At 44.0% G+C, this 25,494-nt stretch overlaps 1 protein-coding gene across 2 annotated transcripts; it reads right to left on the bottom strand.

Moving 5' to 3' along the window:
• Window positions 1–150: 150 nt before the first annotated feature.
• MACC1 (MET transcriptional regulator MACC1) lies at window positions 151–22,517 on the bottom strand. Of its 2 annotated transcripts, none has more exons than XM_065399757.1 (4): window positions 22,403–22,517; window positions 18,593–20,640; window positions 14,945–15,133; window positions 151–363 (listed from the first exon to the last, which is right to left on the bottom strand). In XM_065399757.1, the coding sequence occupies exons 1-4, from the start codon at window positions 22,515–22,517 to the stop codon at window positions 151–153; spliced, it is 2,565 nt and encodes an 854-aa protein (XP_065255829.1). The 2 variants fall into 2 exon arrangements, with proteins under 2 accessions (XP_065255829.1, XP_065255830.1); XM_065399758.1 differs by having other exon boundaries at window positions 22,415–22,517.
• Between the last annotated feature and the right edge of the window lie 2,977 nt (window positions 22,518–25,494).

Below are 25,494 nucleotides of genomic sequence, written 5' to 3'. Positions count from 1 at the left end.
CTGTATGTAACACATATAAGTGCAGAAAAAATAAGCTAAAATGAAAGGATCTGTTCTCTTTTGGAAAATCAGGGTCATAAAAATATTTGACGAGTATAAAAATCAACACCATAGTTTTCCAATAGATAGTCCATAAAAGAATTTGGGATTCTAGTCTTCCTCCTTCTTGGGGAAAGCATTTGCCCTTAAGATCTCCATGCAGTTCACTAGAATCAAAGCTCCAGTTAACTCTCGCCACTGTTTGGTCAAAGGGTTTTTCATTTTGTCCAAAGCCAACTGCAGGTCTTGTAACACGTCTCTATAGCTGTCTCCATAGTGAGCGCCCCATGTGTACAGAAAATCGTATGCAGGTTTCCACATCATCTGCAAAGAATTTTTTTTTAATATTAGGAGAAAACAAAGCAATGTACAATGACTTTCTAGATCTACTATAAAGGCATAGTAATTAAAAAGTTATAGAAAAGGAAACAAATTAACTTTTGCTCTTTGAGCACACTGAAGTACTTTCTCATGTAAAGTATGTTCAGATAAAAACTGCAATGTCCCATTTATGTTGTCAGCTTTTCTATAGATATGGACGTTTTAGTGAAATAAGTAGCAATAAAAAGATAGTGTTCCTTTAAATGAAGAATCTATCAAATTGACAACCATATTTCTATCTGAACAATTTGTACCTAGTATAGTCAAATATCATTAACAGTGAAAAGATTTGGGGGGGGGGAGGGGATATTTTCTTGTTTCACTTTAATGTGTGCATTCAACAGCAGTTTGCAGATGGTGAACTTCATTATTCTGTTGATGGTCAGTTGCACTTTTTGTCTTGGGAATCAGAATTATGGTGTCTCCCTCATGCACTGCTCAGATTGGAGCTTATATACCTGCTTTGCCAGAGGGTGAGAGCAGCAAAAAGGTTGAAACTGAAGAGGCAGTAGGCAGGTGAGTGTCCAGAAAAGAAGAAAGAAGGGGTAGGCCTAAGCATATTTGAAATTTGATCTGTGGCTTTGATCCTTGAAACACTGAAGTCACTCATGCATAGAGGTTTGCCTATAAGATGCTTATAAATATCAGCAAGAGAGTAGAAAAACCTTTATAAAAACTTAAAACCAAAAATCAGGACATACAATCTATCATCAACTTCTATTAATGTAAAAAAATTCAAATCAATAGTGCCCCTTCTAAAGTATTCCTTCACATTTCCTTCATGACAAGACGAGTTTATGGGGTAGCTGTTGTAAATGGTCAGAGCTCCATTGAAGTCATTGGGCCTATGACAATTTTCACCAGCTGAAGATCTGCCCCTGTCTTTTAAAGTGCTGATAGACACTGCATTCTGCAACTGGAACTTAGGGTATGTCTACACTACCGCGGTAGTTCGACAGCTGGCAATCGAAGTTCCGGGTTCGATTTATCGCGTCTGGTGTGGACGCGATAAATCGAACCAGGAAGCGCTCGCCGTCGACTGCGGTACTCCAGCTAGACGAGAGGAGTACCGCGGAGTCGACGGGGGAGCCTGCCTGCCGTGTGTGGACCGCGTCTGAACCGCGGTAAGTTCGAAGTAAGGTATGTCGACTTCAGCTACGTTATTCACGTAGCTGAATTTGCGTACCTTACTTCGACTTGGGGGGTAAGTGTAGACCAAGCCTTAGTTAGCAATTGTGTAGCTGGTGCATAAGGCAGGATGGAATCCAACTCTCTTTCCCAACTCTTTCTCTGCCATGTTAATGGGAATATAAGTGAGAAAGGCTACGCAGAAATGGTACTTTCTGAATATTCCTGCACTTTAGTAGGCTTCTATTGTAGGATATTGTTACTCCTTTTTGACCTTACTAACTAGCCAATTTTGAGGATCCTGAGACTTGTTCTCCTGAGGAGGAGAAATTGAAGATTGACGCAATCCTATTTATTTACAAAGGCTGTACAAAGTCCTGATTCCCTGAACACAGAAGGAATCAAACCACAGCAGACAGTTTCTTTGGTCACAGCTCCTGCCAGCACTTAGCCCAAAAGTTCTCGCTCAACCTTTTCTCAAGGTCATCAGTGCTTCTGTGGCAGTAGCTTTCTGCTTCTTCTCTCACAGAGACACACACCTCAATCAAACAATCCCCAGAGAACCCCCGCCACCCACATAGCTCTATTTCTGACAAGCCTTGGGTGTCCTTGTGTTTTGGGTGAAGACTCCTATTGCTTCAGCGATCCAGTTCCATAATAATGATAGCAGTACCTAGCTCTTATAGAGAGCTCATCAGTAGATCTCAAAGTGCTTTTCAAATAATCGCCATTTTACAAAAGGGGATACTGAGGCACGGAAAGGCGCCATGACTTGCCCAAGGTTATCCTGCAGGCCAGTGGCAAGGCTGGGAATTGAATCCAGGTCTCCTGAGTCCATAAAGGAACTTAATTGTTTCTTACATTTATCCCATATGAAGGACAGTTGTAAACCCCTTCCCCACAACCACCCAGTTTCAATGAGGTTTAATCCAACCTAGCACAATGTTATCAGGTAAAAATTTCAGGTAACACATAAAATCTTAATTGGGTTTTGATTTTTTTCCTCTGACCATATGTTCTAACATGCTGAAACAAAATTTATTAACAGCATCATGAAAATAATTTGTTTTATTTATAGCTATCCCAAGAGGCTCATCTCTGTAGAATCTTATACGTGCCAGACAGTTGCTGCATTCCTGATGCTTAGGTAGCAAAAGCAGCCAGAAAGCTACTGCAGTGGGCAGCTGGGGATTCCCATGATGTAAGGGAATCGCTGGTATTGTGCAGTTAGCTATGTTGGCTCTATGCCAGCCTCTCTGGACTAGGTGGAGGGCCAGAGTCTGGGAAAGGTTAAAAAGATGGCGCTGCAGCATGCTGTACCCAGTAATCCTCATTAGCTTTGGGGAGGGAAGAGTAGGGCAGCATTGCAAGCAATGATAGAGCAGCCCTTAAGGTGCCCTGACTTGTGCCAAAGGCTAGTTTGGCACTGGGCAGCCAGAGGATTGTTAGAAAGGTGGGTAGGAGAACAGTTTGCCTTTTCCTTCCCTTCAGCTGTGCTGAGCTCTCCTCCAACATAGTTGACGATTTATCCCATACACGCCTGTATATCAAACTCTGTGGCAAAAGTTCAAAATGGTTGTGCAAATTAACTCTGTAATGAATTTGTGGAGGTTACTAACTCAGCTGCTGTCTGCATGCAAAAATCCTTACTACTACTAAGTACTAATGCTTAATGTTTTCCAGTTCAGCCCCATTTCCACTACTAGCTGAATGTGTTAATTGGAGGGTTAAAATGATTTGAGAGTTAGATTGCACTTTTCACATCAAATTGGAAAGCTGAAGATTCCAAGCAATATTTTTAAACGTTCTAGAGATCTAAAAACCAAAGCGATCCAATCCAGCCACTCAATCCAGCCAATCCAGTCCATATAAGATCATTAATAAGATTGTCCTATAAAGCTTTCAAGAAAGAGCCTTTCAATTTCACATACTAAACTGTAATCATGATGAGAGAAGACCAACTCACTGTGTATGTGCCCAAGAATTCACTGAGGGGAGGAAAACAAATAGCTAATCTTTCACTCTGAAAAGTTAAATTGAACAAATGTGGTGCACACAGCATCTGCTTTATAACAAAATGTGTTTTTTGCCAAAGCCCTTGGATAGGGTCCATTACAAGGAGATATTAAGGAAACTACAATAAGGTCTTGTCTATGCACAAGCTTGCACTGGTTCAGCTACGCCAATGCAAATCCCTGTGTGCACATACATTGCTTTAAAAATGCCGATGTTAACTAAACTGATATAAACCAAGTTTTTAATCAGCTGAGGAACATCCACACACAGTGTTGCACTTGTTTGAACTAAACCAGTTTTAAAATAACACTTTTAGTTAGTGCAGTTTTGTCAGCTGACCTAGGGAAGTCTCTTCACTGCTTGGTGCCTCAGTTTCCCCATCCGTAAGATGGGAATAATGATACTTACCTCCTTTATGTTGTCCTGATGACAAGAGCTGTAAGAAGGATCATTATTATTATTTATTTGTGTGTCAATCAGGCCTAAGTGGTCATATAGTGAGAGGTGATCTTTCATGGATTGAAGTGCCCTGAATGATTATTCATTACTAATATTAGTTTTGAATTTAAATACACTGATGCTTTTTTCATTATCTAGCCAATGTTACAGGTGGCTAAATAGTATTCAGCAAATAATTGATTCAATTAATGTTTCCTGTTCATTGTCCGATTATTATTCACAAATCATTCCCCACCCCAGGTCCAGTTATTGGGCCAGCTACAGTCATGAATTAGAAACTAGTTATGAGCGAGGACTCCGGGTTGTAATTCAGTGTTTTGTATCAGGAGTCTCTGCTATCTGTCAAGTATATTAAGAAATGAGTATTAGCAATCATTTTAAAATAATTTGTCAGATGTGTGATAATATTGTGAAGATACTTAGGGTGAAATCCTGCGCCTACTAAAGTTAATGACAGTACATTTTCATCCTGACCTCTGATTTTTGTATGTATAATTTAATGTATGCATGTGGCATTTTGTGAGCACAAAATTAGAGGCCAGTGTTTTAAATGTTTTTTACTGTGTGAGGTGTTGGACACACCCTAAGTTTGACGACTTTTAGAGAAGGAACCTTTAGCAATCCCCCTCTCGTTCCCTAGGCTTTTCATGAGGAGTTGATTATAGAAGAATAAGGGTGTTAAGAAGAATTGGATTTAGTCCTACATTCTGGTGGGCTGTAAGTCTTTTTTGGATTGACACTGTTTCCAGTTAGATATCTTTGCATTTGTACCTTTAAAATATTGTATGCTGGCTTTTTTAGTACACAGTCATCTAGGAGGGCTCCATAATCATCCCAATAAATAAATGATTAAACAAACTGATAGACTGGCGTAGCTTTTCCTACAATGTTCTTTTTTTAAATATATGTTGCTATTTTTACGTTGCAAGTAGCTACACTATGTTTGCAGCAGCCAGCATCGCTGCACAGCAGAGAATTTTGTATGTAGTTTAACATTAAGAATATACAAATCTCTTGAAAATAAGAGACGTGGGTGTTGAGCCAACACAATCTGTGTGTGTGTTGTTGCGCCGCCCCCCGTCCCCGCTAAACAAGGACAGCTATTTGTTTGCAGCAAATATTTCATTTGATGTTTCATAGTGGCAGTTTAATACTACCAGGATCGGCATCAAAGTTTGACTAATGTCTCTACATGATGTCACTATAGGCAGAGAAGGAATAAGACTGTTGTACAATTTAGTTCCTTCTTGTGTCAAATAATATTCTCCGTATAGTGCAGGCTGCAAACTAAATGTAATTTTCCTTCTAAGATTTGAAATGTATCTTATCAAAGTCACAGTCTGCCAGTGTTGAAGCATAGGCCTAGCCATACAGATGAGAGCAGCAGCATACATTTGAAAACCCAAAGGGCATTCTTCTTAAACTTTTGATGGGAACAAGATAACTATTACATTTTTCCTAAGTGTACGTTCAGTTGTTGACAGTGAATCTGGTGAGAAATGTTTATTACACCTCCCAACACTACTTGCATTGTGTCAGATTTGCTTGGATGCAAGAACAACAACATAATCAGTTAAAATGAAATAACATAGTTTTTGAATTCCGCTTTGGGAAATCATTTAATATAAAAATGACAATATGAAGATGTCTCTCAAAGATGTACTGATTCTTTGGTAGTGCAAATGGAAAAGAAAAATAATATAATTGAATAGGCCATAAATTACCAGTGTGTCTTGTATCTGAAAAGGAGACCTCAGACCTAAATAGTCTTAAGGCAGCAATCTAGGTTTTGGCAGCTTTCAGGCTCCAAAAAGTAATTCTACCCAGGAACTGAGTGAGCATGAAGACTGAGCTACTTTCTCAATGCAAGAATTAGTCCCTCTGGAAAAAGGACTTTCAACCTCACTCACAGTGTAGATCTCATCTTCCTAGAGACTGCAATGTGGACCATCTCATTTGCAATCATGAAAGTCATTGCCCCACATAACTGAAATTGTAGAACATCCCAGTAGCAAGTACACACACACAAAATACAATATTGGTATATTATTAGCTATTGAGCATCTGGATACAAGGAAAGAAGGTAGCAGTGTGTGCCAAGCCGACTCTTTCTGAGGACAACCAGCATGTGCTCTATAGACCATAAGTGGTCCGTGGACCACACTTTGAGAACAGCTGCCCTAGAAAAAGGATTGAGGTACATTGATGACCAGAAGGGGATATCTGATAGTGCTTCTACACATAGTACACCTAAGGATTTCATTTTCCACGGCTGCCAGTGTGGCAACTGCCATAAACAATGCATGTGCTGTTTTTAAAGTTTAGACCAAAGGAAAGGTGTTTTTGTCACCTAGTTAATCTTTAATTTTAGTACCATGCACAGCCATATGGGCTTTATGAAAATGGGCACCTACTTCTCTTTAAATGGTTTATTTTCTATCATTTTATTTAGTATTTATATAGCACCATAAGTCTGCATGGCACTGGAGAGAAATTAAAAAGTTCTGCTTCTGCTCTGAGTTACACAGGGGAAAATCTGAAGGAACGCCATAGAAATCAGTGGATTTACATCTGTGGAGGCAAAAATAGAATCCAACCTATTGTCCCTACCTCAGAGAGCTGACAGTCTGTTAGACATACACAGAAGGGTTGTTGTCAACAGATGAAGGCAGGGCAGGAAAGAGAGCAATAAGCACTATAGCAAGTCAGATGCTGAAATATGATGGACATTTAAGTTGCCTGTGTAGTCGTTAGTGATTATTTTCTGTTTGGTTTTGGAATTTTAGAAGGCGGTAAGGCAAAAGTGGAACAAACAGTGCTGGGGCGGTTCAGTGGAAAGTTAGTGGGGGACTAGGCACTAGCAGTGGAAAGCTAACTAAAAGAAGTGGGTTTGAAGAAGGATTTTGCAGGACAGAGAGGATGCATTCAAGCACATACAGGGCAGGGAGAGCACAGCTATAAAGACATGAGGAAGAAGAGGAGGCAAAGGGAGCAGTGAGGCAAGAAGAGTGGGAAGAGCTTGGGATGCAACTTGGGAAATAGGTAAAAAACAAGGGCTGAGATTCAGACAGCAGCAGAATCGTGCAGAACCTTGAAAGTGAGGACAAGGAGTTTCAATTGGACATTGATAGAAACTGAGCCACTCAAATGATTTAAAGGGTTGGGGTTACAAGATCAGCATGGCAGGAAAGGATGATCATTCTAGCCAACATGTTGCAGATAAAACAGAGGAAAAAGGGGAAGAGTCAGGGGTTCCAAAAGGCAGGTGGTGTACACCAGGGGTGAGGGAGAAGGAATGAGATTGCTGTCAGCCACATGCAAGGAGAGAAACAAAGAGAGGAGCAAAAAATTACTATGAATTGTGAGCTTGAATGATTGAGAAAAGAGCAGAGATTTCAATGATGGTGAGGAAAAGAGGCATTACAGGAGAAGTGATGAGTTCAGATTTTGCCATGTACAATTTGTGGAAGTACCAAGAGATCAAGACAGGAGAGATGCCAGAAAGATGGGAAGAGATGGGAGCCTAGACAGAGAGAAAGAGATCAGAATGGAGAGGAGGATTTGAGTATCTCTAGAAGTGCTAGAGGAGTGCATGAGGCTGTTCAGGAGAAAAGCTTGGCTGAGAATAGAATCCTGGAAATCATCAACTAATAAGGGCAAGTAGGAGAAAAAGGATCCACTGAATGAATACACATCCATGAAGCCAGAGAACCAAGAAGTTATGGAAAGTGAAGAAAGGAGGAGGGTCTTAAGGAGATGTGGGTGTTAAAAACCTGGTGTTAAAGACACCTGAGAAATGAAGAATACTTCACTCTTACTTAGCACTTTTCACTTACATAGCTCACAAGCTTTATTGAGGAGAATTAGTATCATTAGGCCCATTGCAGAGAGTAAGACTAAGGCACAGAGACTTGCCCAAGGTCACAGAACGGGACAGGAGAGTCACAGAGTTAGGAATAGAACCAGGCCTCCTGACTCCCAGTCCAGTTCCCCATCCACTAAACCATCCCTCCTCCCTTAGACCAGTGGTTCTCAACCTTTTTCTTTCTGAGGCCTCCACAACATGCTATAAAAACTCCATGGGCCACCTATGCCACAACAACTGTTTCTCTGCATATCCAGTAGATTAAAAACCAGGCCCAGCATTAGGGGGTAGCAGGCAGGGCAATTGCCCCGTGAAGGTAAGTTGCTCGGGCTTTGGCTTCAGGCCTAGGCAGTGGTGCTCAGGCTTCAGCTTTCTATCCTGGGTCCAACTGAGTCTAATGCCAGCCCTGCTCTCTGGTTTATTTTGGCAGAACCCCTGAAACCTGCTCACGGCCCCAGAGGGGCCCTGGTTGAGAACCACTGGTCTAAAGGAGGAGGGGCCCGGACCCCTGGTTGAGAACCACTGCCTTAGACTCAGAAAGTAAGTGGCTTTTGTTAAGGCCCTTTACTGTGGAGAGAGCAGAAATCTGACTAGGGGGAGGAGAGATCAAGAAAACACTTGAATGAAAGGCAGAAGTTCTCTGGGAATAGATAATGCATCTCAGTAGCTTTGAAATGAAGCAAGCCCCGAGGAAGATGAAGGGGAGTGAAGTGAGGGCTAACTTGTGCAAGGAAACAACATGATGAAGACAAAGGAAAGGAGCCAGAGATGACTGATAAGAGCGAGGGAAGGAAAAAGGCTGATTATGAGGGAGGAAGAGTGGGCCATGGGGTGGAGGAAATAAGCTGAGGTTTAAGGTGGACAGAAGCAAAGATTTCAGAGTAAATTCTTATTTATTATTTGATTACAGTAGTTCCAAAGGCCTCTGTTGAGATTTCTAGGCACCCTATAAACAAATAGGGAGAGATAGTCCCTGCCCTGAGGAGCTTACAGTTTAAATAGTGTGACAAAGTTCCTCCTCTATCTTGGTGGGTCCTGCGCTTATTGGCGGATTTTCTTGCCTCAGAGATTCACCATGTGGGTTGGGGAACAACCCAGAGACCTTCCCCTCTGGAAGAACCCACAGTCCAGGTCAATTGGGAGGTTTGGGGGGAACCCAGGCCCGCCCTCTACTCCGGGTTCCAGCCCAGGGCCCTGTGGACTGCAGCTGTCTGTAGTGCCTCCTGTAACAGCTGCATGACAGCTACAACTCCCTGGGCTACTTCCCCATGGCCTCCTCCAAACACCTTCCTTATTCTCACCACAGGACCTTCCTCCTGGTGTCTGATAACGCTTGTGCTCCTCAGTCCTCCAGCAGCACACCCTCTCACTCTCAGTTCCTTGCGCCTCTTGCTCCCAGCTCCTCACACTCCCACCACAAACTGAAGTGAGCTCCTTTTTAAAACCCAGGTGCCATGATTAGCCTGCCTTAATTGATTCTAGCAGCTTCTTCTTAATTGGCTCCAGGTGTCCTAATTAGCCTGCCTGCCTTAACTGGTTCTAGCAGGTTCCTGATTACTCTAGTACAGCCCCTGCTCTGGTCAGGGAACAGAAAACTACTCATCCAGTGACCAGTATATTTGCCCTCTACCAGACTCCTGTACCCCACTGGTCTGGGTCTGTCACATATCCCTCCCCCCTGCTCAACGCCAAGGGGTTGGGCAGCTTGGGACGCCAGACAGTGCACACGTGACAAGCCATCGGCGTTGCCATGACGGCTCCCTGCTCTGTGTTGCACACGGAACTGGAAAGGTTGGAGGGATAAGAACCATCTGGTCACCCTTGTGTTCTTCTCCTTGTTCCGCTGCATCCATTGAAGAGGGGCATGGTCAGTCACGAGGACAAATCTGCGCCCGAGCAGGTAGTAGCGCAATGTTTCTATGGCCCATTTTACAGCGAGGCATTCTCTCTCCACCACTGCATATTTTTGTTCCCTTGGAAGGAGTTTCCGACTGAGGTATAGAATTGGGTGTTCCTCCTCCCCGACCATCTGTGATAGAACGGCCCCCAACCCTACTTCCGATGCATCCGTCTGCAGGATAAACTCCTTGGTGAAATCAGGGGCTATCAGTATGGGGTTACTGCAGAGGGCAGTCCGTAGGTCTGTGAATGCTTCCTCTGCTGCGTCAGACCATCTCACCAGATCAGGTCCACGGGCTTTCACTAGGTCTGTCAGGGGGCTTGCCTTTGTGGCAAAGTGGGGGATAAATCATCGGTAATATCCCACCACACCTAGAAATGCCCGGACTTGTTTCTTGCGACTTGGTCGGGGCCAATTTTGGATGGCCTCTAACTTGTTCACTTGGGGTTTTACCAAACCTTTTCCCACAATGTAGCCAAGATATTTGGCCTCTGTATACCCTACAGCGCACTTGGCAGGGTTTGCTGTAAGGCCAGCTCGCCTGAAGGTATCGAGGACTGCCTCCACCTTCTCCAGGTGGGTTTCCCAGTCTGGGGTATGAATGACCACATCGTCCAAGTAGGCAGCAGCATAACTGTTATGCGGGCGTAATAGCTTGTCCATGAGGCGCTGGAAGGTAGCTGGGGCCCCATGTAGTCCAAAAAGGAGGACAGTATATTGAAAAAGACCCTCTGGTGTAGAGAACGCAGTCTTTTCCTTTGCGTCTTCTGCAAGGGGAATCTGCCAGTACCCCTTTGTCAAGTCTAGGGTAGTCAAGTACCGGGCATTACCCAGACGGTCCACTAGCTCATCTATGCGAGGTATGGGGTACGCGTCAAACTGGGATACTTCATTTAGTCGCCGGAAGTCGTTGCAAAATCTTGTGGTGCCATCAGGTTTGGGCACCAGCACGATTGGGCTGGACCACTGACTGTGGGATTCTTTGATGATCCCCAACTCCAGCATTTTTTTTACTTCTACTTTTATTTCCTCCCTTTTTGCCGCTGGCACCCGATAGGGCCTCATTGTTACTCTGGCCCCAGGGTTCGTGACGATGTGGTGATATGTCTCGGTTGTTCGACCCAGTTTTGTCGAGAACACATCTTGGTTCCGGAAGATCATCTCAGACACCTCATTCTTCTGGTCTGGTGTTAAATCGGGAGACACTCTCATCTGTTTGGAAGGCTTGTTTTCCTGGGTTAGGTCTTTTTGGACCGTTGTGCATGCCTCTTGTGCATGCCAGGGTTTCAGAAGGTTAACGTGATAAATCTGTTCTTGTTTTCTGCGTCCTGGCTGCCGCACCTTGTAGGTTACTTCCCCCACGGGTTCAACCACCTCATAGGGCCCCTGCCATTGGGCCAGAAGCTTGCTTTCTGCCGTGGGTACCAACACCATAACCCGATCCCCTGGTTGGAACTGTCGCACTTTTGCCTGGCGATTGTAATGGGTTCGCTGGGCCTCCTGTGCCTTCTCCAAATGTTCCCGTACAATAGGGGTAACCCGGGCTATCCGGTCTCGCATCTGCATTACATGCTCTATTATATTTCTCCCCTCATTGGGTTCCTCTTCCCAGATCTCTTTGGCGATATCTAGTATGCCACGGGGGTGACGCCCATATAATATCTCGAAGGGGGAAAACCCAGTTGAGGCCTGTGGTACCTCCCGGATAGCGAACATAAGGTAGGTTAGTAGGATATCCCAATCCTTCCCGTCCCGACTTACCACCTTCCTTATCATAGCCTTCAGGGTTCGGTTAAACCTTTCTACCAACCCATCAGGCTGCGGATGGTAGACCGAAGTTCTCAGGGTATGTATATGGAACAGCATACAGAGGTCCTTCATTAGCTTTGACATAAATGGAGTTCCTTGGTCGGTTAATATCTCCTTCGGTAGCCCCATTCGGGCAAAGATCCCCACCAGCTCTTTGGCTATAGTTTTAGAGGCCGTGTTCCGCAGGGGGACGGCTTCTGGGTAGCGAGTAGCATAGTCAAAAACAACAAGTATATATTGGTGGCCCCAAGACGTCTTCTCCAGTGGTCCCACTAGGACCATGGCTATTCGCTCGAAGGGGACCTCTATGATGGGAAGGAGTACTAAAGGTGCCCTCAAGTGGGGACGGGGACTGTGCAGCTGACACTCCGGGCAGGAGGCACAGTACCTCCGCACTTCTTCATGCACTCCGGGCCAGAAGAACCATCGTAGGACTCGTGCCAAGGTCTTCTCTATCCCCAAATGCCCCCCAAAAAGATGACTATGAGCCAGACTTAATACAGTGTTCTGGTGTTTTTGAGGTACTAGGATCTGCTGTACCTTCTGCCCCTGTACTGGTGCAACCCGGTATAAGAGATCCTTCTTCATTATGAAGTAGGGTCCTGGTCCCTGGGTTTTTCGTTCCACGGGGACCCCATCTATTTCAGTCACCTCCTTCCTAATGTTGTCATACCTTGGGTCTTCTGCCTGGTCCCGTCCAAAATTTCCTCTCCCGGGGCTAATCTGCCCAAGATCTAGGGGCCCAGTCTCTGTTGCCTCTACTGGTTCAGAAGCATTAGGGTGGGGGTCAGACTCAGGTGCTTCTCCCTCCTGTGTGCCTCCTTTTCAGCTGCGCGGGTCCGCCTACCTACAAGAGCGACCCTCTGGCTTTGGGTCAGTATTCGGGTTCCCAAGGCCTTAGCTGCCCTTCTTTCCCTTTTTGTCTTTCTACCCTGTCTGGGAGTGGAGAACAAATCTGGGGATATTTCAGAGAAGATTGGGGGTTGACAGTCTGCTGTGGATGCCTCATCAATTTTAGGGTCTCCATCTTTCTCCAATCCCCCTACTGGGAGTAAGTTTCCAAACCCTGGGAAGTCCCTCCCTATAAGCACCGGGTATGGGAGTTTAGGGACTACACCTGCTGCTACCTCAGTAGTGTTCCCTTGGATCTCGATTTTTACTGGGATGGTGGGTTAGTAACTAACTGTCCCATGGACACATGTTATCCCCGTATGTTTAGCCTGCAGCAGCTGACTACGCTTCACGAGCTTCCCTGAGATAAGCGTGATAGCACTCCCCGAATCAACCAATGCCGTGGTCCCTACCCCATTTAGTTTCACTGGTCTGGTATACATATGTGGGGTTAGTGAGACCCCCACAAGGTAGATTAGGGAGCATGGATCTGCCCAGTTCCCCAGGTTACACTGCATAGGGTCCTCAGCATTGGGACACTGTGCAGCTATGTGTCCCCACTCCCCGCAGGCATAACATCTGTATGGAGCCCTAGGCGTTCCCCGGTCTCTTGGTTTGGGCAGTCTAACATCACGATCCTCTTTTCCCTCAGTGCTCCGACTCTTTGTGGCCTCTGATGGGCCTTCAGCCTCTCTCTTTTTCCACCTGGGCCCTCCTGGTGTCCCAGTCACCCGAACTTTAGGGCTTGGTGCTGCTAGTTTAACCCGGGGTGCCTCTTCCTTAACTGGTCGGGTCAGCTCCCTCGCTGTCCTTCGCCTCTCTACCAGGGCGACAACCTCGTCATAGGTGGAGGGTTCGTTCTGGCTTACCCAGGCACGAAGGTCTGGTGGTAGTCCCCTCACGTATCGGTCGATGACCAGAACCGCTAGTATCTCTTCCGGACTCCGGGACTCTGTTTGCAACCACTTTCGTGCGAGATGGATGAGGTCATACAATTGGGACCGTGGGGTTTTGTCTTCCTGATACCTCCAACCGTGATACTGCTGGGCCCGCACTGCTGTCGTTACCCCAGATCTGGCCAGGATCTCTGCTTTCAGCTGGGGGTAGTTTGCCGCAGCCTCTTCAGGCAGATCATGGTAGGCCTTCTGGTCCTCCCCACACAGGAATGGGGCAAGGATGCCAGACCACTGATCTCGAGGCCAGGCCTCCCATAGGGCTGTCCTCTCAAAGGCCAGAAGGTATGCCTCTACATCATCCTCCCGTGTCATTTTCTGCAGCCACTGGCTGGCCCGTATGAGCCGCGTCCCATCATGGCCGCGATTCAGCTCTATAAGGGACTTTACCTGGTTTACCAGTTCCCGCAACATAGCTCGGTCTTGAGCAGCCTGGTTCATCAGCAGGCGATTAGTCTCTTGCTGCAGCCGCACTGCCTCCTGTTGCGTGGCTGCCTGGACACTGGTAGCCTCCTGCTGGGCTGCTGTAGCATGTATCAGTGCCCGCACTATGTCATCCATTGTGGTGGAAAAAAAATAAACCCTCTCCTTGTTTGTTTGTTTGTTTTTTGTTGTTGTTGTTTGTTGTTGTTTTTTTTTTTTTAAATCACCCTCCTTCTTCCGCCGCGCTGTGCACCCCAAGATCCCACTTCTAACACCAGTGTGACAAAGTTCCTCCTCTATCTTGGTGGGTCCTGCGCTTATTGGCGGATTTTCTTGCCTCAGAGATTCACCATGTGGGTTGGGGAACAGCCCAGAGACCTTCCCCTCTGGAAGAACCCACAGTCCAGGTCAATTGGGAGGTTTGGGGGGAACCCGGGCCCGCCCTCTACTCCAAGTTCCAGCCCAGGGCCCTGTGGACTGCAGCTGTCTATAGTGCCTCCTGTAGCAGCTGCATGACAGCTACAACTCCCTGGGCTACTTCCCCATGGCCTCCTCCAAACACCTTCCTTATTCTCACCACAGGACCTTCCTCCTGGTGTCTGATAACGCTTGTGCTCCTCAGTCCTCCAGCAGCACACCCTCTCACTCTCAGCTCCTTGCGCCTCTTGCTCCCAGCTCCTCACACTCGCACCACAAACTGACGTGAGCTCCTTTTTAAAACCCAGGTGCCGTGATTAGCCTGCCTTAATTGATTCTAGCAGCTTCTTCTTAATTGGCTCCAGGTGTCCTAATTAGCCTGCCTGCCTTAACTGTTTCTAGCAGGTTCCTGATTACTCTAGTACAGCCCCTGCTCTGGTCACTCAGGGAACAAAAAACTACTCATCCAGTGACCAGTATATTTGCCCTCTACCAGACTCCTGTACCCCACTGGTCTGGGTCTGTCACAATAGGGATACAATCAAAGGAGGGAGGGGTGGGCTGCACAAGGAGGGGAAGAAAGGCTCACACAGTATTTGCACATAAAAAATGTGCTGTAAACATTTTAGCAAGGCTGTGCAAGTAAAGAGCAGGAAGCCTTACCTCCAGGGCAACTTCTCCACTTCTGTCTCGGTGAGGTACTTCATAAGCCTCAATTTGTTGTTTTGTGAGTCGGGCTAATCTTTCTGCCAGCTCTCTCCAGCATTTGCCAAGCTTGACAGCCGAAGTCAAAAGGACAGTGTCCTGGGTAAGACGTGCTACTAATCCTTGGCAATCTAACTTCAGAAGTGCCTGCAATCACAATTTTTAGAATCAAGCAGCTTGGTCAGTATTTGAGAGCAAATAATTATTATTTGTTCCTGTAACTATCCAGTAGATCTTTTCAAACGTTAAGGAAGGCTAAGCCTTTTTAGGTTCTTTATAAAAAAGTAACTGTGTTTACACCTTTGGTTCAAAAAGGGATTGCCAATATTTTTTATAGGAAAGGTGCCCATAAGCTCAAGAAAAAAATTAAATTGGCATCCCATTGCTTCTGCATTCCAGTGTCAGTTGAATTCTGCCAAGTTTGAGGATCCTGAAGGGAAAATAGCCTTCTCCAACATAAATATTTGGGACCTAAAATTTAGCTTCATGAACCTTAAAAATGAAATCAGAGCATGGCTATAATAAGGTGCGGTCCTTGTTCCATTTCTTTTCCAGAAAATCACTGATTACATTGGCCAGAGCATTTTAATTTCATCCCTCCGAATACCTGATAATTTGCTGACTATGATTCAAACTTACAAGGACACAAAAAGGGAAAACAAAACGTGTTATTTGGAACAAAGCAAATTAAAATGGTTCCAGTAGAAAAGTCCTGAAATGAACGCATGTTATATTTCTACTTTCTTATTGGCTTAGATTAGAGCTGGGTGGAAAATAACGTTTTTTTCTGCTGAAAATTTTCAATGGAAAATATCAACTGTTCAGTGAAATACCAAAAACCAAAATATTGCAGCCAAAAATTTAAGTTTTTGGTTTTCAGATGTTCAGTTTTTTGACAAAGTATCAACATGTTCTGCAGAAAGCAGATACTCTTCAGGAAATTTTGTTTAGCTAAAAACCCCAATTTTCTGTTAAAAAACAGTTTTGAGGGAAAATTTTCAACAGTGTGCAGCTCGTGGGGCTGAATGAACCCCCTGATCTGTGCTGCCAGACCTCTTATGGGCAGGAGTAATTTGACACAAATAGTAATAGTGTTCATTGCTCGTTGCAAATTTCATACAGAATGATTATAGCTCTGGTTCTGAAGTCCTTACTCAGGCAAAACTCCAACTAAAAGCACTGGGAGTTTTGCCTATGTATGGATTTCAGGACTAACACTCAGATTACTAAATAAAGCACCATTATGAATTTGGCACTTTACTGCTTTAATGTTCCTGCCTCTATAAATAACTTTGTATGTTCCTTGTTGCATTGAATGGTGTAGGGAAGGGGAATCTCACAAGTTACATATAAAGGACCAAGTCCTGAATCCCCAGACCAAAGTACAAAAAAATGAGGGGCTGGGGGCATGTAAACCTCCTTTTTCCTCCCACCTCAGAAAGCATTGACATAGCTGACCCAAAACTGCCACCTCACTCTCAGGCTTCGAGTAGCATCCAGCCCTTCTTCTCACAGGGTTTTCTGGACAGCTTATCAGCATATTAACAAAATAACTCACCATATTGCTGCCCCTCCTGCTCACCTCGCCTATTAAATGCTCCTGTGCATTGCTGTGGAGACAGCTACAGCAGAACATTGTTCCATAGGGAGCTAGTGGTTGGTCCATCCCTCTTTCCCCTGACCGCTGCTCAGACTTCTCTCTTCCCCACATAGCCGAACTGACAGTGTTACCACAGTTTTGTGCCCTCTTTGCCAGATGGGAGTCATAGGTTTTTTCCAGTTCCTAAATCCATCACATTAGATTTAGGAGATTCTAAGTTGTGCTACGCTGATGCATATCCAGAGTAAACTCCCCTGAAGTCAGTACAATGGAAAGCAGAGTTTGGCCCAGTATGCCTAATCTGCATACTTTTTGGCTAGCTGGATAGGTCTAACATATTGCTCAAAATACAAATGCAATTTAAACATATGCTCCATTGAGCAGCAGTGGACCCGGTCTATTGAAGAACTGGGATTCATCTCATTTTAAACGTTAAAAAGACGTTCCCATAAGTGGCATGGGTGATTTTATATCTGTAACTGTAGCTTTTATAAAGGCAGCAAGCCAAATTGGCATTTCAGAGCTGGAAATCGTACACCATTCACAGATAGGATATCTCCTTAGTCCTCTGATGTTTTTTCCTGGCACCTGTATACATTCCCTGTTTTATAATGAGGTCTTCACACAGCTCTGTCTCCATTTGCTAGGTTGGCTAGTTTCCCCTTTAACTCTTCTTGAATAAAGAGAAACATAAATGAACCCAATTCATTTTTATATCACCTCCTGGGACGTTAAGAACTTTACTCAGTTTGCAACTGGCCGCTGCTGCCATCGCCTTTGGGCGGTGTATTTATTGAGGTCCTTTGGAAAGCTGACTTTTCAAAGGGAATGGATTAGTTATGTCACCTAGCACTCTCAGTGTGTCTGCAGTACGGGAGTGGCTAAGGGTATGTCTACATTGCAATTAAACACCCCGGCTGGCCCATGTTAGCTGACTCAGACTTGCAGGGTTCAGGCTATGGAGCTGTTTAATTGCAGGGTAGACATTCGTGCTCAGGCTGAAGCTGGGACCCTGCAAAGAGGGAAGGCTTAATAGAAAAGCCTCAGCTGTGAATTCATCAGAGAGCCATTATTATAACAAATATAAAACTTGGCTCTCTGCCATTCCTAAATAAGCCTTGTCTGCTTATCAGTCTAAGGGCCCCAGGCAGTACCCTCAACTCCACTTTTTCTTGACTTAACGGAAACATTGTTGTATATGTGCACATTTTCAGATGTAGGTTACATGAGGATTTTAAGGTTTGTAATTCAACCATTCACCTGAAAGGTTCAAGTACAGCAGTTCTTGAAGAAAAATATCACTAAATCCAGTAAGACTTGTTCAGCAAATTGCAAGTCTTCCTCATGAAAATCTGAACTTCTAAAAATAATTGTAATGATTTAATTGCCTTTCTTTAAGCAGCAACAACATGGATTATCAAGATGCAAAACATGGGTAGCTTTATACAGAAAATCAAATCTTCTGTAAATATACCATGCTTTCCTTGCCTTAAAAATATAAAAGGATTCTAAGCAGCTAGTTTATGATAGATTTAGGTTTGTAAAGAGATATAGAGCTTTCACTTGTAGGTCACTGGTTCAAATCCAGACTGGACTGATAGTTTAAAAAGTTCCAATATAGCAGTGTTTATAAAACACTTTTGTGATGGAAAGTGTGGGTTTTAAGGGTATTTTTTTTTTTCATAAAAAGTCATGGTTTCTGTCATCCCAGCCAGCTCGCTACTGAGCATTACTCTAATTTTTACAAATTTGACCATATATGGGCTGGATCAATTAACATAAATTTATGTGGTTTGTACTGAATATTGTATTAATTTATGTTGAGTATCTGCTCAAATTTTTTTAACTTGGGTGCTTACAGTTTTCAGTTACTGTATTCATATTTGCAAAGATTCACAATACAGTACTAATGTAGTATCATATTTCATTACTTAAAATCATTACTGGTAAACAGTACTCATTTACTATCCATACAAAACAGATGAGTCCACTTGAGCAGTACTTACAACAATGAGCTCATAAAGAAACTGCCTTCTGGGTCTGTTAGCATGGCAATCTTCCTTCAATTTCTTCACCACATACGCGACTCTTTCTGATTCTTTATCTGCTGGTACCTCACTGAAATCATCCAATGACATATGTGAATATCCTAGCACATCAGCCAAAGCTTTCCAGTTGTAAACTCTCTCCGATACTGTTGATAGGACTAAGGAATAGATATATGTCAATTTCTTAAAAGGCAGTGCAATTTGTTCCAGAAGATTCCTGGTTGGCAGCACGCTATCAGTGATATCTATAGCTTGTTCTTTTAAAATCACTTTTACGTTTTTACAGTGCACTAGACCAATCTTTCTTCGAAGAACTCCCACATACCATTCTTTAACTTTAGTTTGTCCAATGGCTTTCACTTTATCTTCACCAAGAAATGCTATTGTGTCCCCTTTAAAATATTCTAGTAAATAGTCAATCTTATTTTGACGAAACACAGTTTTCAAGGCCACTCCGTAGCTAGTAATATTTAAAGTCTTATCTTGAAACTTGGGGTATTTAACTGTTGGTGTCAATAAAAAAGGAGCAGATTTGATCTCTTTGCGTTTCTGTAAACGGTTTGGCTTACTAGCCATCCCAGTTAACTTTGGAGCTGGATCAGGAGTTGTAATAGGGAACTGGGTCACTAGATTGTTGTTTGGGACTTTAATCTGAACTAGGAACGTGAACAAATGCATTTCCCCAGTTCCCAGTACAGAAAATGGAAACTGCTGGTGGACAACTTCACCTGCTTTCAACTGCCCTTCTTTAATTTCTTTGCTTTGATCTTCCACCTTCACTTCAAAATCAGGATCACAGGATATCAAAGAAACACTTAGATCTTGTGGCTTATCAAGTAAAAATGTATGCTTTCCCCACAGATTAAACACCACTGGTGGCATGCTCTTTCCACCCTTTTTAATGTCACAAACTGTGAGTTTTTCTGGAATGTAGTTATGACCAAAGACTGTAAAAACAGCAGTGAAAGAAGGATGAATATGTTTGGGCCCATAAATTCCAATGGAGAGGTTTCTGTGGATGTATTCCCAAACAGATTTAGCCAGAGACTGAATTGGGTTCGCTTGTACTGTAACCACTATGTACATCACATGACTTAGGTCTGTCAACTTCACTTGTATGGTATCTTTGTAAATGTAGCAGTTGTGTAGCTTCTCAAAAGGACCTTCTTTGTTGAGACTATAAAAACCCGTAATTTCAGTCATAACTTGACTGAAAGGATCCTTCTTCACTTCAGCTGCAATTTTCATTTCTAGTAAAATGGCTTCCATTGTGTTGAGGTTACTTAAAGTAAGTTCTATCAATGGGCTCACAGTGCTTGAAAGATCATGATTAAGTGATGGGGGAGGGTTCAGAATAGCCCTTAAACCAACCTCTTGGAATTCCCCAGGTGATACATGACCCTCAGGGATATGAACAGTGATATCCGAGCCAGGTAGCTGCACTGAACCCCCTTCATGATTCAGTTTACAAACTATATGAGTGTCTGTAGGTTGTGTTTGAGCCCATCCTGGACTATGACTCATCACATCCAAATCTAGACAAGATCGGGCCAGCTGTCGATGACTCAACCAAGCCATCTTGTAGGCTTCACGGTCATTTTGAAGCCATTCCATGTCTGCAGCTAAAATCTGGTCAGAGGGTGCTGTGTTGTCAGAATCAAATCTTTTGGCATCTACAATGTCCAAAAGCTCAGAGGCACTCTTAGATCTCCCAGATTTCCCTGCTGAAGCCTTTCTTAGAAGATGATCAATATCTAGCTCATCACCTGATGAAGCAAAAGAATCCCTGTTGCTTGAATCTCTGGAGAACAGATAGGGGTCTTCTTTTAAGATAGAAATGTGTTTATTGTTCTTGTCACTGTTACTTAACTGAGCTATATCATATACAAATGGGTTGGATGCTGACAGTTCATTCCGGAAAGGATTAGTCTTGGAAACAGTCTGAGCGTGTTGGTTGAACGCCTCAGGCCAGTCAATGATTGACTCCAATTTATTCTCTTCATCATCTGTTTAAAAAAAAGTGAGATAATTATTCCTATCCATACCCAAACCCTATTTATTGGACAAAATGGGCCAAATTCATCTCTGCAGTAAACCTATTGATGTCGTTACAGTACACTAGGGCTAAATTTATCCCAAGTTAAAATGTGTATAGCTTGTAAGTCATGTAGGGTCCGTTTATACCTTCATATTGCTTTTAAGGTTTTAAACATAACCATCAGAGTGTCAATAACGTGTTAGTATTTAAATTAGGATTAAAGAAGCAATATTAACCAAAAAGCACCAATAAATTAGTCCTTATAATAGGGCCTGATATTGCAAGGTGTGGAGTATCTGCAGCTCGCTGCTGAGCACCTGCAATTCCCAGTAGTATTAATGGGAGTTGAGGACGCTGAGCTCCATCAAGAGCAGATCCTTAGACTGTGTATTCTAATGAATGTCGTCCACTAGGAAAGACCATTGGCATTTTTTGCCTAGTGGCTTGCTGTGTGCAGAAATACAGTGGCTGACGCTTACATTTTGGAAACTACCATATACATATAGTAGAAAAGAGCATACAACATTCAGGATTCTCTTTTCCTACACCTTAGAATACACCTTAGACATGCTATTGTTAATTTCATTTGGTTTCAGTCTCAGAAGAATTTGTTGATGTTTTCACTGTAACAATTCATAACTCTCACCAGTATAGATTCAACTACTCATTTTAAATTTGGAATCAACTAAAGAGTGAATTTTTCATTTGATTATTTGTATAGTGAAAAGGAGTAAAAAGTAGAAAAACTTTGTTTCCTATATAGACAATATTTAAATACCCTTTTAGATTGAAATATGTATTGCTAGCAATAAAATCTATTTTACTATATCAATTTGTTATGGATGTGGGGGGGACCCTTTTTGTGTAGAGTTCATATAAAACCAAAATCCAAATGAATAAATGTGCATGATGACAGCATATGCTGATTAAAGACGCCATTGCATGAGATGCTAATCACTCCCTGCAAGGAACTGGCTGAGTGATTTCAACTTCCATTGCCTTATACAGGTTTTCTGCATGCAGAGAATAATATAAATAACAGCAGTGAAAGGGATTCTTCCTCCTTCCCATACACAGCCTGCCAGTAAAGCTCCTTTATCTTTATTTAAAAACCAATGAAAGCAGCAGCTCAGACTGGTTTTATTTGTCTCTTTCAGCACACCCATGCCCCTCCCTTAATGTTGTCCCTCCCTGTAGGTTACTGTTCCATCCCTAAGGTTACTGTAATTCTTGCAAGTTGAGCAGTCATCATGCCAGCTTCACTCAGCATAGAAGAGGAGTGGGGTAGGGTGATATGGAGCTGATTACAGCTTCCTGATTCTCAGGATGAGCTCTGGCCCTAGTGGTACTTACAGCTGCTGCTGGACAAATATCAAAGTGGTACCACTGATGTAAGATCCTTAATAGATCCTATACTCCCTTTCTCTCTCCCCTGACATGCCCCCTATAATGATGGCAGTAACGCAGACCTAGATCTGGTACAATAATACCCAGCAGAGTTCCCCTATACCAAGGGAGTATTCTGCTAGGCATCGGAATTAGAATATGGCCCATTACGCTGCCTGAGTAGTGCAAAGGAAACATAATACAAATGAGAAGCTGTCCTCTTGTATTTAAGGCAACATACTTATGAGCAGAGTAGTTCTTGCTTGGATATTGATGCCAATGGGAGTTTTGCCTGAGTAGAGACTTGCAGGTGTGTTGGCCCTTTGTAATGAATATTAACAGACCTGGCAACTCACAGCTTGTTGAAGGTTTTCTCTTGTCCAAGTCAATCACAGTTCCTTCAGATCTACTCCGTGCTATCTCTCTAGTGTGAGAGGAAGCTGTTCTGCTAGCAGACATTTTTTTCCTCCTAGGAAATAATAGGGTATGTTAGTGAGTGTACAATTTGACAAAGGGGAAGCTACTGAAGAATACTTGAGCACCAATCCTACAATGTGACACATGTGGGCAGACCCTCAGGTTTCCTCTTGGGTGCAGGGGTCTTCCCATGTGCGTCACATTGCAGGATTGGAGCCTCAATATGTAAATTAAAAGTAAAAACACTATATTAAGGCCCCAATCCAGTAGAGCAGTTATGTCCCATAGGTCATGTGTGTGCTTTGCTGAATTGGGGCTGATTGCCACACACAAAAAATCCAATAACTTCAACTTACTGTCTCTCTAAGGAAAAATATTTTAAAAATAAGCCTTTTATTGTTTGCATAACCATCCCAATCCCTGTTTGGAGATAGGACTGAATAGAAAAATATTAAAAATGAAAATCCACATCTGTCCATTCCCCTGCCAGTTTCAGATAACCAACTTCTGCCTGCTTGTGCTCAGCTGTTCTTTTTATGCATTTCTTTGGAGTGGACATCAGATCAGATTCTCCTCTTAGTCAACACAAATGTAAATCAGGAGCAAACTCCTGTCACTGGGTGTCTGGCCCCTGTAAATGAAGCAGGTCCAGCTCCCCTGTTCCAGAACAGGTGCTCCCAGTCTGGCCAGTTAAGAGGCAGGCAGCACCTGGGACTATAAAGAATCAGGGAGAAGCTGAGAGGAGGGAGACCCAATGAGTCAGAATTACCTGAGTCAGTCAGGAAAAGGGACAGGCGAGTGTTGCCTGGTTCAGTCAGGAAAAGGCAGGAGAAAGCTGTCTGGGAGTAAGAGATCAGCAGGGGAGAGCTGCCATTGACCAGGAGACTCTAGGAGGGGAAAGGCAGACAAGCAGCAAGAGGAGTTTGCTTTACTGGCTGATTTCCCCAAGCCAGAGAACCAAGGCTGGAGGGCTGAAGGCTAGAGAGCAACAGAGGGAGTTGCCTGCTGACATCTCTGACAGAGAGGGTTGTGAAGGCAGGGGAGCAGCGGAGAGGCTTACCTGCTGATGTCTCCATGCTGGAGAGCTGGTGCCAGAGAGTCGGAGAGGGCTAATGGACCAGGGGAGTGAGGGATGCTACCCCAGCAGAGAGGCTGGGTGTACATGTGTGGGGAGAGTGGGAATGCACTCCAGCGGGAAGGGCTGGGGTGGCTGTCCTGGCAAAAGAACAGCAGAGGACTGTCCAACTGCCAGGTGTGGCAGAAGACACCAGAGTCTGGCATGTGGGGCACTGAGGGAACTAGATGTCCTAGGATTTTGAGGACAACATGCACAGTGGGTGATAAATGGACTATACTTTGGGGACATGTGTTGTGGAATATTTGTAATAAGCCAGACCAGGAGAAGTACTACTGAGGCAAGAGAACCTGGCATAGAGTTACTGGGAAGTCAGAAGGAGGGAAGCTGAGGCAGACACGCCTGTTCTGCCACAGGAAGGTGCTCTGGGTGGGGCCACTCTGACAACTCCGTTATAGTCAATGGACATATCCTGACCTAATACCAGTATAAATGAGACAAGATTCAGGTACCTCCTCTTCTTTACACTGGTTGTGATAGCTCTGCTCCTTCTCTGATGCCATCTGAGTGCTCAGTATTAGCAATCTGCTGTGGCAGGTCAAAGTAACCAGATAAACTTTAACCAAATGAATGAGGCAAGCAAGATATGCATTAAAGAGCTAATCCCACCCCTCTTCTGCAGCCAGGGGATTCTGCTTTCTGGGGAGTCAGTCCCCTGCTGCATTGTGTGTCCACATGGGCTTATTGTGGTTTTGAGAGCTGGGGGGGGGGGGCGGGGGGGGAGAAGGAATATGTAGTACCTGCAGTGCTCAAAGGACTAGAGAGGAGAGCTGTAAGATGTAGTGTTTCCTGGGTGCTGGGGGTTGCAGGGTAGACTGGGGTATCTTGCTACATCTTTAAAAGGAATAGCAAATGCAGTCCTGTCGATATTTACCATGAGGTGGGGGAGCTAGAAATATGAAGGGGAATCTCAGCTTTCAGTTAAATCAGCATAAGTTCTATCCCTTTTCCTTCTGGAGAGAAGCCTGGAGACATAAACACAGTGCTACAGCTGAAAAAAAAAATAGCAGCTGGGCTCCACAGCAGCAATAGGAGGCTGGGGGGAAATTAACAATCCCCCCCCCCCCCCCCCCCAGATACACCACATACACTAGAGACTCATTTACATAGAAAGTCTGAAGCTCTAAGGATCACCTTGCTAACCCTCCCCAAATCCTCAGGCTGGTTCTGTGTGTAGTGGGATGAGGATGATGGTGATGGACATGAGCCAGTTAAGTTTACGGCAGTGGCAAGAATTGTTCTCCAGGCCTATCTCAAAATATTAAAGCCAGCTCTGCTTCGGGGGCTGATGAACTATAGGCTCCCCCCCTATGCAGGAGCAAGAGTGACAACTAAACAGCTCTTCTTCCACCACTCCCCCACATCTGCACAGACAAGATGTGTTGTGTTTGCTTTTTTGCTGTAGCTACTAAAAAGTGGGAGCCTGGCATGTCTGGGTGTTTGGCTATGAAACTGCAAATAACAAATTAATTGAAAGTGATGCTAGGGGAGATATTGGCACGGCCTTGACTCAGTTTACACTTCATTTTGTGATGCAACATACTATGGTAAAATACAGATTGCTTCATCACAAGCTCAGAGCATTATTTTTGTTTTTAACCAGCAGTTACCACAAGCTGTAGGTGACAATCTGTTCCCACGCTGACGTCTGCAGAGGCAATGAAGCATTGCTGATGTTCAGGTTTGCCTGTCATCTGAACAGCAGCCCCACAGTCAATGGGCTGGATAGACTTTCAGATTCCCCTGCCTTACCTGAAATCAAAACTACAAGATACATTTGGGGTCTGACTCGCCTCCATTTTAACTTGTCATCCACTGATGTATCTCCATTGACTTCAATGGATCTATTCCTGATTTACACTGCTATGTGATGAGAATCAGGCT

Source organism: Emys orbicularis, chromosome 2, assembly GCF_028017835.1.
Source record: "Emys orbicularis isolate rEmyOrb1 chromosome 2, rEmyOrb1.hap1, whole genome shotgun sequence".
In the NCBI taxonomy this organism is placed as follows: domain Eukaryota; kingdom Metazoa; phylum Chordata; order Testudines; family Emydidae; genus Emys; species Emys orbicularis.
The sequence above is the reverse complement of the archived record's forward strand: the minus strand, read 5'-3'. Positions and strand labels throughout refer to the sequence as shown.

Excerpts from the sequence above, each read along its gene's own strand:
- MACC1 (XM_065399757.1), bottom strand. The coding sequence starts at position 22,517 with ATGTCTGCTAGCAGAACAGCTTCCTCTCACACTAGAGAGATAGCACGG. Across the intron at positions 20,641-22,402 it reads AACAAGCTGTGAGTTGCCAG|ATGATGAAGAGAATAAATTG; the intron begins GTCTGTTAATAT and ends TTTTTTAAACAG. Across the intron at positions 15,134-18,592 it reads TTCTTTATGAGCTCATTGTT|GCACTTCTGAAGTTAGATTG; the intron begins GTAAGTACTGCT and ends TTGTGATTGCAG.